Here is a 14,681-nt window from a genome sequence, read left to right as displayed (position 1 = left end):
ATACGCAGAATCCTCTAAATACTGTGCATTGAAAAGAACATAAGACACCTTGAATCTCTTACGCTGGGTTAATTCATTAAGCCCAGGTGCGACCTCTGCAGCCTTCTCCCATTAGTGGCCAGATGAAACCTGTCATTTGGCATGTGACTGATGAAATAATTGTGATTTGCTTAAATACGCATTAGCAAGGCGAGGCAAGGTAAGGCACTGTGGGTAATGTAGTTTGTTACTGCTCTAAGCCTGCAAAAAAGTTTTTAAAAGTAGTGTAATACCCAATTTTGAATTGAGTTAGCTTTGTGCTTGCAGCGCAACTCACATTAACCTGCGCACAGCTATGAATGCTCAGCCCCTAGGCTACGTACGCTCCTACAGCATAGCTTCGAGGCAGAAGAATTGATCAGTCTTTACAGACAAGTGGCTGACGAGATAAGCGACAAAAGCGAAATTAAAACAGAATCCAGCAGCGACGAAAAACAACAACATAAATAACGACATTTAACAAATGAAGACATTTCAGACTTAGATGATGTGCCTGCTAACCTGCTAACAAAGGAGTAGTCAGTGAAAATGGTCATGAAATTCATGTCTAACCACTTCAGGGTCTGAAAAATGTGCTAACGTTGGCAATTTTGTCAGCTCTTCAGGAAACCGACGGGTTTTAGGGGGTTGTTTTCAAGAAATAATTTGGTTTTAGAGTTTTTATTGGGCACCTTAGGTCCTAATGGGTTAATGTGACACCATTATCCTTAGCTAATGTACTTACAACAGATTTCACAGAGAAACAAGACACAGACTATATTTCTCCATTCATCTACAAAAACATTCAGCATAGTGTCAGTGGCCTACAGGCTAAGTAGCCAACGCTTGAGAAAAATCCAGCACATAGACAGCCCCATTAAACAGCTGACTTAATGCTACATTTTCTTTTGCTTTCATCATCAGGCTGCAACCATAAAACCACTTATACAGTTGTACAACATTTCTCTGTAAGTTTTATGTTGTTTCAGGATGGTTTTATGTTGCTACTAGTAAAGAGCAGTGAGTCGATGTAGAGGGCGGTTCACTTTCAGCAGTAATTTGCCTCATGAGCCAGAACGGCACCGTACTCACAACCTTCGGTCCTTTGTGAATTCACAGCTAATTACCGCAACCTAGTGATATAACAAGGGCATGACATGCATGAGACGAACAACCAGATCACAAAAAAGGACGAAGAACGGATGGATACATCCAATAGGAAGCCTGCTCTGATTTGTGCTATAAAATCATATATCCATCTACACTGACCTTAAATGCCACCTTTCTGGAATCGAACTGATGCATGGTAGCAACAGAGAACTTTAATTTATGTGTATCTTTCAATCCTCAAGAATGTTATCATCAATTAATGGGTATATATATTTGAGATTGAATGTCAAATGTTGAGTAGAAGTGACATAGGAAAGTTCCTCACAGAATTGTAAACAAGGAGGAGATGGAATACATTTGTTAGAGGAGCACGGGGACAAAGTGCATACAAGAGCGAAAGCTATAACAATATGGGAAACATGCTCAAGTGTGAAATCACAAAAATCAAGGGATATGTGCTCTTAATCCCAAAATGCAACAAATACAATACAACATTCAAGAGGAATTACCACAGCAGAAGCAGGATTGCAAATACGTCCGCCTGCCCATCAGACTTTGTGTACCCAACCCAACCTAACCCTTAATTAAGTTTTGATATTTTTACATTTCAAATAAGAGGTCAGTTTATTCAAATAAAGTTTGTCTGCAAGTTTGCTCTGACAATTTCAGAGGATTATTTTGTCACATGAGATGAAGGACAGTGTTAAAGAGCAATCACCAGAGGCCGGCTGAGCTGCTCAGCATTAACTCCTTAGGACAAACAGCAAGCGTTCTTGGTGACATCAACAGCTTAGCTTGGCTTTGGTAAACAGACTTTCTCAGGGGAAAGAAAATCAAGTGAAGTAGAATACATACCTGTGACTAAAGCTGTGATATATTTTACAGCATAAAGCCAATTTTAATATACAACAGAGCCTCTGCTGACTTGTTTTTATATGTGTTGGTTTTATTTTAATGTGGTGATCTGTAGATAGAAAACTCAAAGGCCACAGATGCAATGCTGTTGTTCAACTGTCCAGTAAAACCGTATGTACATATTATGTATTCAATGTTTAACGTCAGACAAACCTCTTTTTATTTGTGGCAGTTTGCGTTGTCCCCAACATGTATGCATATAAAAAAAATATTTATCCTATAAAATGTTCAATATTTCGAGTCAAACAGCACCTAGTATCAAGGCTCTGAAGTAAAGAAACTGTAGTTCCCATGTAATAGTATGGGTTTAAGAAGCACACAAGTAAGGTTAGTGCCATGTGCATGTTTGAATCCCAAAAACATAACTAAAGGAGCCACAGAGTGAACCCTCCTCTGGTGGGTTGAAAGAGCCATTAAATGAAGAAGACTCCATTAAACTGGCAAACACATGCTCTGGGCTTACCGAGGGAGATGAAAACTTAAAATTGTGCACTTACTGCTAATCGCACAAGTGAAGATATGCTACAAGGAAAAGCCCTGACACGTTGAGATTTTGATTCCAATAGGTCACTAAAGCTAGAGGGATACTGAGGTGGTGCCTTGGATAAGCATGTCCACTAAATTGAGTTTTTTTTTTGTTGCATTTAGGAAAGTATTCATAAGATAATACTTGTCAGGCCCAGGCAACCCCCGCTATTCAAATTCAGTTCAGTTTTATTTATATAGTGTCAAATCGTAACATACATTATCTCAAGGCTCTTTACATAGAAGATCAAATTATGTCATAAAACTACTAAAGAAATGTGACCTTATCACTAGCCACCACCGACCTTTTCTGAAAAGGTGTCAAAAAACAAAATGAAATCTCTGAGACTCAAAACCTGAATAGAAAACTCATTGAGCCATGGCATCTCCACCTTTTTTCTCGGATATTAATATCAAATTCAATATTTCCAAGATGTGGGTTTTGTGGATTTGAGTAAGTGAGGAACACTTTCACCCACTCACATCCATAAATGATGATTTTCCCGGCTGTTTCACTGCCATGTCACTGCAGAAGATTTCAGTGCGAAATGTACCATTTCACCTAATACCAGTGCTCAAAAAGATTATTATGTACAACTACTTTCTACGATTATCTTTGAACACCACCTCTGAATTTCTTACCTGAAAGGCCACTGATGACAGATAGGAGGAGAAGTGGTTTCCATGGTGACCCCATACTTGTTGAAGAGGGTCCCTTCTGCAGGAACGTTAGCAGGGCCGCTTCTTCATTAAAGCTGTGTCTACAAAGAGAGAGGAAAACACATCACTATCTCTGTTTATCACATATATTGAAGGTTCAGTGTGTAAGATTTAGGTGAAAGAGATCTATTGGCAGAAATTGAATATAAAATAATTCTAGTCATGTTTTAACTAGTGTGTTTCATCAATTGTATAAATTGTTGTTTCCTTTACTCTAGAAGTGACACTTCATATTTTAATATACCCGCTCCAGATGTTATTATACCAACATCTGGAGCGGGTCCTCTCTACGGAGGCCGCCATGTTGTTTACAGTAGCCCAGACTGGACAAGCTAAACATCTTTTGAGTTTTTATGACAAGTGAAGTCGCCAGGTTCTCTTTCATGTTGGGAGGGTGAAGTTAGTCAGCTGTAACATGCAACTCCACCACTAGATGTCACTATATTCTACACACTGAACCTTTAATAAATACAATGAAGAACATCTCAACCTTCAGGCCTTGTATACACTACTATGGATATCTTTTTCACTAATACCCCAATTGTAATATTTAAAGTCAGTCTAAAGATATATAATATTAAAAAGCAGAGGTATTTTATAAACGTATGAATGGAAGCTGAAGTAGTGTAATGTACTTGATATCTGATGAGGTCAATTTATCATCACACAGTCTCCTCATGTTATTCTGAGATAGAAAGAGACAGTTAAAACCCAATGCTGTAAAAGAATCTTTCAAAATCAAATACTATTAGTTTAATTAAAATTACGCAATGCTGTCTATTAGCCTATGTATCTAACTAGTGTAATTAATATTGGTTTGAAAATCAACTGGTTTGTCAGTAGTTTGGCGGTTGAAAGGTTTTAATGTACGATGTATATGAGGACGGACAGTTTCTCTAAAGTGAGACTAAACAACCTTGCTGCGATAAAGGTCAAGAACCTCTATCTTAGTAAATCAGACATGGACCGAAATGAAATAAATATGGTTTAAGTCATTGTAGGTAGTTCTAATCACACTGATGTATGTTTATACATGATACTGTGGCTACGGACCACAATAACCTAGTGGTAGCTTTAAATGACGAGGCTTTATTTTCTTGATCTGTTATCTCAAACTCTCCTGAGCAGGTTAGTTGTTCAGCAGAAGTTACCATGGTGATTTATACCAGTAAGTCTGAAAACCCAGCGTTACCTTGATAACCACAAATACCTAGGTTACACTTTTTCTTGTGAACTCTTTGTTTTTCGTATGTGATAAAAAAGCTGCAGCATTCAAAATTTAACTCCTATACATTCCACCTGTATGACTAATAGTATTTTGTCAGTTATGTCCCTTCGTTGAAGGTAAAATCTTCCACATAATCTTTTCCATTGTGACAACACTCATTTGTCAAAAACTGTCATACATTTTTAATGGATTCATAAACTTTATACACAAAAACTAAAGCAAGTATTCAGTGTTTACATGGTGCATTTCCTTTCTCTTTTTTAAGTAAAATGTTTCCGCCCTTGTCCAGCAACCCGACACAAACATTTTCCAGATACACAGCGTGAATAGTTAAATGTGCACCCTAAGGAGAATGAAATGGCTGCTGCTGCTCATGTGAATAAACGGCTTGGCACAAATCTAGATATCCCCTAGATGGATACCGTCATCTACATAAACATTTAAACACAACAAGGTGACCGAAAAACAGCGGACGAGTTGGAACTTCATGCAAAGTGGAATTGTCTTCCCTTCACTGAGTTTGTTATTTTGTTCGAGCATAATCTTATGCTCTGACCATACAGATGCTCTGTTGTCAAACTCATCAAATGTGGCACACTGAGTGAGAATGCATGTTTTTTCCTCCTTCACTGAATAACAAACAGAAAGGTAAAGTCAGGCTAACAAGATCCTACACCTGCCTCCATGCACAAAGCCTGAACACAGCAGGACATGCTTGTGCAATGAGAAGAAATTGTTGACAGCTACTTTATGTACCTTTTACTTAGCTGCCTACCAAGTGTCCATGTATAATAGCGCTGATGTCAGTTAATGTTCCAACAACCATGAAAATGTGAACATAAAACTACAATGCAATAAATTCCTGAAGTTGAGGCTTTCACCAGAATTTAATACAATAAACTTAAATAGCACCATTATAAGTTCAGTGTCCAAACTTGACCATAAGTGGACTAGAGTGGGAGTCAGTCAAGCCTCAGTGGCAACCCACCATGAGGTTACCCATTTGTGAACTGCAGCCGTGAGTTTGGTATTTTGTCGAGCACTATTTTTTTTAAACTGAGAAGTAAGCATATTTGGAGGAGTTGGGGTTTGGGTCTGACTGAGAGCTTGAGGACACTGCAAGTCCACTGACAGCTGCAACCTGCATCCACTGGACAGTGCTAGCAGTCAATTACATATTGACAATCACAGACTTCTCTCAGTTGAGTTGCCCTCTGTGAGTCATTTAGGAGAATAGAGGTTGCATGCATCTCCGCATTGGATTCACTTTCCAGACCTGGAGTCTACCTATGTTTTTATTTACAGTCTATGATCAAGCCGCAGCAAATTGCACACACTCATAGATATCAATTCCCTTAAACAGATAATATTTTTGTCTCTCAAGATGGCGAAAAGAATTCCCCCTTGTCCAGATCCCCACCACAATATAAAGGGCTCTTTGTTGGCTTCTTCCACCAAGTTCCATGGACATTTTTTTAGGAGTTTTTTAGTAATCCAACAAAGAAATAAACGAACCGACAGGGTCGAAAACCTTCTTGGCGGAGGTAATGATTGAGGAGAAAATGATGTTTCAAACACTGCACTCCTAGTTGTGGATGCAATTCTATTTGCAAACAGTGATAATGGGATCCACTGCTGATGGTATGTAGGCTTGAAGCATAAACGTGCTGACCTTGGTATTTCCCCTCAGTGCCATTCATCTTCACACCAAAGCAGCATTTCTGCATTTATCTGATATTTTCTGACTCTCTGTCAACCTGTTTGAGTGCTCCCCCTCTGCTTGTTTCTCTTTCCTCCTCCACCACCTCTCTTATCTCACTAACAGTCTCTCTCATCTTCATTTAAGTTGTCTGTGTCATTTAGATTATTAATGCAACAGCACAGACAGCTCTGAGGGTTGAGGGAAGCATGACCAGATCCGGCAGGAATCATCTTACATTAATCGTCTATGCCTCCTTGTCGGTGCCTCACCTCATTTGCTCCCTATCCCCCCCAGAATGCATCAGCAGTTACACTCGTGGGTTGAACAATTAGTCACTTAGCACTTAGGCTATCTGTTATTTAGAAACAGAAAGAAATGAAGAGCGAGAGAGTAAGTCAGATAAACACAATGATCCATTTCCTTCCTTGTAATGTGAGCTGGTAGTGTTGTCTTTTCGCTGCTTGTTCGTAGCCACTGCTATGCTCGGCTTTAAATCCTGTCCTCTATGGCTGGAAATAAATAAATTAAAAAGAACCTCAAACTTGCGACTGACACTTAATCTTGCTGTTTCTTGGGTTTCACTCTCTGATTTAAAGAATTAAATTGCTGAAGGCTGATTGTCTAGACTACTTTCTGCAGAGGCTGGTTCAAGCTGTTGCCATTTATGGATAAGTTTCGCCCCCTCCCTCACCTCATTTCGACCTTTCTTGAAGCTCCCTTGCAAACAAAATTTGAGAGAAAATGCGCAGAAGCCCACACAAATCCCCTCAGGAAAAGACAGCTTTCTCTGTCCCTTCTTTCAGAACTTCACTTTATTTTTGGCAGCATAATTCTGTCTGTTGTTGTACCAAACCCCTCAGTCCATGTTAGACTGGACAACTTCCACATGAGCCCCCAGTTGGTAACTGGAGTCAGAGGATCATTTCTCCCAGCAGAAATCCATCAGCAGATTCTGCTTCATCATTGTTGGCGTGCAGCGTGTTGTCAACAGACGTCAACAACAAACATGAGTATTGTGATAAAACTTTAGATTCTGAACTCTGACACTAACAGGAAATGTACATTTCAAATGAGATTATAATCCAATAATATTGCAGGAAATAATTCCAAAAGATATATGATGGAAAGTGTACGATGAAAGTGTAAAAATGGCAAATGTAGTTTTAACATATGCTCATATGATGTTATTTCATCATTAATTAAGTAACATTTGTACTTTGTACAATTTAGTCTCTGTTCTCTTCAATTCCAGCATAGTGCAGTCCTCGTGTCCCCGCACAGCTCTTCAGTTGCAATGCTTTGCTCTTAGTCTTGCAGCACTCTGGACATTTAAATGTGTTGTTTTACAAAAGTGTGGCACACTGAGCTAAAATGTTTCAGGGTACATACAAAATAGAAGGAAGAAGACGAGGCGGAGGTAATGAGCATTAGATACATATCATTTATGGCTATGGAAAATGAAAAAATGCCGTCAAATAATCAAAAGGAAATCAAGTTACAAAATAGTACAGAATGTATGGTTACCATGACAGTTGTACTGAAAATGCCACTTTTTTAAGTAGTTTTACAGTAACTTGGTGTAAGGATATGAATATGTCTTGTCTAACTGCCAAGTACTTATCAGCCTGAGAGAACATGGGTCTCCAGTGTATCTCAAATAAAGTGAGTCGACACTCAGACAACCTAAAGTTCACCCCACTTGACTGCTCCACGTCTCAAAGTACTCAGCCAGACATGTCGTCTGTGGACAAGCTTTCACTTCTAGTCAACCATACACCGTGTAGGCCTGTGAGAAATATGTTGAATTGCTTTCAGTTCACAAGAGAAAAACCTAAAGCCTATAGACAGTCAGCTGTACAGCACAATGGCAGGTGTATGAAATGTTAAATCCAATAAAACAACAAATTAATGACAGTTAAGAAAAGACAAGAAAAATGAAAAAAATCACATATAAAATCTGGACTGTTAAATCACAGGTTGATAATACTAATTTAATCTACAGATTGCCTTGAAAAAGTTAAGTAAATATAAATATTGATTAATTATTTATTAAAGCTAATATTTTCTTTATATCTATTTTTAATTTTCACTTTAAATTTAGTTGTATTTTACTTTTGTCAAGTCCTTCTAGCTAAAATATGGCGAGTGAAATTTACTGGTCACTCTCAAGATCCTGAGTTTAAATAGAACACGTTGGTCTGATTTACATAAATGTCTTTGAGACTACACTAACTTCACTACTTTTCATCATGGCGATAATTCAATGAGAATATGTATTTGCAAGTACTACACAAGAACATTGGTTGTAGCATGTTGCTCTGGTACATGCTACGTAACATCTCTAATGTCTTAGAACACAACTTAAATGATGTCTACAACATTGTCCCAGTGCATGCTGGGTGGCTCCACCCATCTTCCCTCAAGTGAATATTTCACAAATCTTTGAGGCAAAGAGGGTAAATTACTCCTCGTGTATAGACTGTTATGCAGGATTGATTACAGGAAACTGTCATTTCAGGACATCACATATGAGATGCTAACTTTTCATGTCTGTGATTCCTTGAAAGCGGAATCTCCTCTGCGACTTGTCCCTGTTACTTTTACAGCTGCGAGCTACGTGCTGCCGAGGCGGTGGAATCTAGATCCTGCCTCACTTCTGTCCAGGCGATCACAGCTCAGCCAGATGATTATTAATGAGGCAATGCGCAGGGTGCTACGAGATGACACGTCCCGAATGAATGTGATGCCTCTGCTCGGTCTCACTGCTGTCATGTCATACAGACATAGAATCCCAGGCTGAGTTCAACAAACCCAGTCACAAACATGGCCTGATAATATCCCCACTCTCTCATCAGACAGTTGCTGTGTAATTTCAAGATAACACAGCACAGGCTCGTGGTAATATGCCTCTGACGGCCTTATAAAACTTGTATGAATGATGTGTTCAATTACATTGTAGCATGAGATTCTATTATGTACTTTTACAGGCACGGTTGCAGTAAATGTACGCTGTTTGTCAGCACTGACACTTTGTGTGTTATTGGCGAAATTTGCCAAATCTATTATAGATTATTTAATAACTAGTGCAGCTTTCGCTATTCACACTTGAACACAAGATGTCATGGAACTAACCCTTTGTTTTCAACAAAACGTGGCGCAATAAAGGTAGAGGCATAATAGTAATTAAGTATGTAAAGCTTTATTTATAACACTTTTTTAAATGTACACACACAATGTATTATTGAATTATCAAATAATTTCATAAAGTACGATATAAAGCACAACACACTGAGAGACAGGCCACATTAAAACACATAAGACAGGGGTCTATTAAAAGCTGATGTGAGCAGAAATGTAACCGAGGGCAAGGTAAAACGGCACCTTACATGAAATCAACAGGATCGAGTAAGTAGCCTGGTGGATGCATTATGAACCAACTGTTAAAGATTCAGTACAGCTTCACTTATTTTATTGTAAAACCCTTTGGAATTTGTTCTGCCTTAGAATCAAAATGACATTTGTTTAATAAGATGGATAACACTAAGAAAAGTATTCGGTCAAGTTTCAGCAGCAATCACTACAAATGCATTTTAGAAAAAAACTGATTACTGGGATTATGAAATTCTGAAAACACCAAACATTGCACGGATATGTTTTTGTGCCTCAGCCAATACAAGCTGCTAAGCTCTTAAGAATAAGTCTCATTACACACACTGAAGGTCTTAATCCAAAAGCAAGAGCATGACGTTAAAACATGATAATACACGAATTACTCTTACCACAGTTTCACTCTTTTGACCAATGCAAGCCTTTGTTAGGAGGACATGTTTTTTTTCCAGATTAGCCTTAAGCTAAGTCATGTTAAAGCCACAGCAAACCCTTAAAAAATGTATGCAAGGGAGCAGGTGCAGCAGGTGATGATGGTGAATGCTTAAGAGATTAACTTTTGATTGAACTTTGATCATTGTGACATGTGGACAAACCATGTAGATGAGGACCTTCGACTGAGTCCTACAAACACCACTGACATTGCCCTTGAGCAAGGCTCCTTCCTACTTTGTGCTAATGGTCCTACACAACTGCCACAAGTAAAAAAGACAATAAAAATGCTAGAGCAGCTCTAATCTTGAACATAAAGAACTGATGAAAAAGAACATGTCTTCTTGATGTTCATCAAAAAGATTAAAACACATTTAAGGCAATGGTATGCCATATATATATTTTTCTGTGTGTTGGCAGGCAGTATCAACTGTCCTACTATCCACCCCCTCAGTTGGTCAAGCTGCCATTCCTTCACTTGTCACTTATGTTGATGAGCTGTCAGCATAAAGATGGCACGTAGCCAGAGGCAGAGGTAAACAGCATCTATAAAGCCATCAAAGGTTTTATTGAAGCAGGTGGTGCATGCAGCCAACGCAGCCAATCTGCAAGAAACGTTCATGTTCACCTCGTTTAAGAACAGGCCATGTCTGCTGCACAGATTCCATTCATTTTACAATTGTCCTCAATTCTGTGGACAATGAACTGTCCTTGATTGTGCCAATATCAGGAAGTGATGAGACCTGAGAACTGACTGAGAAAATGAAATGCAACCACATCTTTGGATTTTTAAGGTAGACACGAAATTGATTTGTTATATAATTTATTTGATGATAAAGGCTATATTTAGTTTGCAATTTCTGGTCCAAGACGGGGGCGGGGGGGGGGTTGAAAGAAGGGAAGAAGGGATAGCTACCCTTACCTGAAAAAACTCTAATAGTTACAGATACATCAACAAGAGTACACATAAAACTCCTCAGAGCTCAGGACTGGATTGCATAAAGAACCTGGGCCGTCAACATCATCATCTCAACACCTTGCTTATGTCTGACTGGGGTCCAGCTTATTGATTAAACATCCCACAATCTCCCTGTCAACTACATTCATCATTTTTTTATTATACCCACGGCATTCCAGTGTCACCACCTACAGCTATTAAAAGATAGCCCTGCCTCCTCAAACTGCACTGGGTCCAGAGAGACCTGTGGGAGTCCCGCTTTATTCCAAACCTCTACCACAGTTCATCACACTAACTTATCAATGAAACATATGAAGACAATTTACTGCAATGGCCTTGTTCAGTGCACTACACAGTGAGGGGGGGGGGGGGTGTCTCATTCAGCATTTATTGACATGTTTACATGTAGCTATTCTTAGAATGAGTTCTTTATGTGGATAAAAAATGATAGAAATTGCCTCCGGTGTGGTTGTACAGTGATGTGCAATTGTGGTTTAAGATAGAGTTTATTATATATGAAGACATGTTCTCTGCCAGAGATGCTTTGTCTGTTCAATATTTGAATCTTGTTTTCAAAGCATTTGGATAAGTGACAATAAAAGCACATCTTTTGAGTACACCAAACATCTTCAATCAATCAAATAAATCTAGGCACATATGTGTATGAGAATGTTTAAACATTAAGATGAAAATAATGAATAATATTTTAAACAAAAGACTGAAATGAGTTATCCCCAAATGTATACAAACAATGTTGGTCTATCTAGTGGTATATCAGTTTCTGATAAATTAAGTATACTCAAGTTGAACTTCAAAAAAAAAATATTAAAAATACATTTTCAATATGTGCAAGTTATAAGAAAATATATTTAGTTGTATCCCTGCTTTCTAGAATGCATAATACACAAGAAAATATATGTTTTGTCTCAGAAAATAACCCAGAAGATGCAACAACATACAGTATAAAATATATTTAGGAAGCTCTGCTGGCAAAGGACATTCTCCAACCATAAAAAGTGTTTGACTACAATAGCTCTCTGTAGAGTGCAAGTCCCAACAGTGCAATTAAATTATATCAAGCTGCAGCAAATAGCATACACCCATAGATATCAGTTCCCCAAATATGCTTGAGGTTTTTTTTCCATCAAGATCCATAATTGGGGAAATTGGGGAAATAATAATTACAAAAATGCTCTATTTCCCAATGTTGAAGAAAGTAATTCAAAATGTAGTCAACCAACACCCCCTATTGAGACCTGTGCCAAAATTGGATGGGCTCCTTCTTGGCCCACGTCTTGTCCTTCAACCAAGTTTCGTGGAAATCTGGTGGGTTGTTTTTGCATTATCTTGCTGAAATCCAAAAAAACAGACATGGGCAAAAACATGACCTCTTTAGTAATAATCCTGGATGATTTAATGTGTTTTGAGATCATTTCAGACTGGCACAACAATCACTTAATTAAATTAATTGATCACTGAAAAGTACAAACACCTACATGTTATTTTTCTAATACACTCCTCAGTTTAATAATCTGAAACAGACTGTCCTTAACTGAAAAGCACAGTCAGACTGTGTGATGACGTCATCCACAGACAAATCCTGGCGCTTCTTCACAGACAGTAAATAATGACACAGCTCCTGGGACACTCAGACAGCACCCATGGTGATTTCACAGGGACATGGGGACATTTTCTGAATCACAGCTGAAAGCCCTACATTGGAAAAAAAAAAAACTCATTACGATGCAATATTTACGACAAAAATCCTCTGAGCCTCACAGCATCATTTATTAATTCTGTCTCACTGGATCAGTTCTAAAAAGGTCACCTGATTACATCATGATTCAAGACTTGTAGAGAGATTTACAGCTTAGGGAGACACTATGTTGGTTGACAATGAATTTGCTGTAATAAAAACAATCTTAATAAAACAAAAGTTATACTTCCAGCTGAATTCTCCTTCAAGAATATTTTAATTGACATTCAAATAATTTATACTTATCCTTAAGTATATCATTATTCTCCATAGGAGGTATTCAATAGCTAGTTTTCAGCAATCTTTCCACCCACTTGAGTCTTAATTACTATTCAGTCTGATGTTGATGGAGCAAGATGAAGGATACAACAGAGTCCTTCAAGTCTATGATGAGCAATATGAATGTTCCTGATTAGTGCATACGTTAACAGGCATACAAGCAATACACGAACAATGGAGGTTATCAGCAGTGCCAAGAGAGTTGACTTCTTCCCGTTTGAAGCCTTTTTAGTTATTCGTAACAATTTGCCATCGAGTTTGAAGAGAGACACTGCTCCTTCTAACTATATTCAATCCCTCTTCAGGGATGGTCTCTATTAAAACAGGGTCACTGATGGTCATCAAAATGGGTAATGAAACTCTAATTGGGGTAAACCGTTGCTAATTACTTGGTTTTGAGGAAATGTGCAGTGTAATAAGTGTCATTGCGGTGTCCTAAAGCCTCAGTGAACTGCTATCAATTGGTATATTCATGAATCGGCTCACTACTACTTCTGATGCTTCACGGTCCATTCAGCTGGAAAGGATATCTAGAAGTTTGTTTCAAATCATGCCCCAAAAATGCTCAATTATTGAGGATGAAGTCCATCCTCAATAAGTGATTGCTGCCCCTGTCTATAGCAGAGACAATTAGGGTTATTTCTTTGGTAGTTTCACAATAAGTTGTCACGACAAGAAGTCGGCAAAACTTCAGTCCTGCAAAATGTAACTGAAACACGCCCTGACTATTTAATGTGAATTATTATAGATCCACCACCATCTCCCACACAGTGACAGAGAAGACAACTTTGTTCTGCCCACGCGTCACTGGTACACATTCACACAGAATGTGGACAGAAAAAAAACAATTAAAAAAAATAAAATCTGGAGGTATTCATGGGTATCAACGCATCTTTTCAAACTCTGGCCTCATACCTGACATTGAACTCACTGTTACATCCAAGACAAACCATGTGTGAATGCTCAAAAACAGTTGCCTATTCATTATTTGAACGGTTTATCCAGCTCTATATCCTCAGACACGAGCAACATCCCAGAAACTACTGACCCGATTTTGCAAAAAACTTGGCTGAGTGATGGGTTTTATTTTTAAGAACCAGCATTTCACAAAATTACACTGATTTGCCAAAGGGGCCTCACAGCAAATCAGTGAAACCATATCGGCAGTTTTGTTTGATGTAACATTATGATTTTTTAATTTTTTTTCATGAGAAGTTTCCCCTAACCGACAGAACCAACTGATTAGTCATGATTGTAGAGACAAGGTGGATCTTGCCATCATTGGTCGTTGACAGTTTCTTCTGTCATCAAAGCTGGAGTTGGAGAAATTTAGGCTACATATAACAACTGCACATGCCTGTGGGATGTATCCTTGGCCTGCTGGCTGCAGATTTGTTGAGTAACATTTACAGAAACAACGTCTCATTTGACAATGACGTTTTTTCTCGACATAGTTGAAAATTTAAATTGGCGCATGTAGCAACAATATAATAACTTTCACTTCAAGTGCTTGTGTGCTGTGATATTTCAAATGTGCAGATATTTCATTAGATAACTGAGGTTTTTTTTAGCTACATGCTAGGACCCATTGATATACTATGTTGGACTGAGAGCAGCCATCTTTGAAAACAGGCCACAGTCATCATAATTG

The 14,681-nt window shown here is 38.3% G+C and overlaps 1 protein-coding gene across 2 annotated transcripts in view; it reads right to left on the bottom strand.

Moving 5' to 3' along the window:
• cntn5 (contactin 5) overlaps positions 1–14,681 on the bottom strand; it is a 102,057-nt gene that overhangs the window by 70,923 nt on the left and 16,453 nt on the right. For both annotated transcript variants that reach the window (XM_020087986.2, XM_020087987.2), the window contains exon 2: positions 3,211–3,329. In XM_020087986.2, the coding sequence (XP_019943545.2) occupies positions 3,211–3,265 (55 nt within the window). In that variant the 5' untranslated portion in view covers positions 3,266–3,329. The remainder of the gene's footprint in view (positions 1–3,210; positions 3,330–14,681) is intronic.

Source organism: Paralichthys olivaceus, chromosome 11 (genome assembly GCF_024713975.1).
Source record: "Paralichthys olivaceus isolate ysfri-2021 chromosome 11, ASM2471397v2, whole genome shotgun sequence".
Lineage (NCBI taxonomy): Eukaryota > Metazoa > Chordata > Actinopteri > Pleuronectiformes > Paralichthyidae > Paralichthys > Paralichthys olivaceus.
The sequence above is the reverse complement of the archived record's forward strand: the minus strand, read 5'-3'. Positions and strand labels throughout refer to the sequence as shown.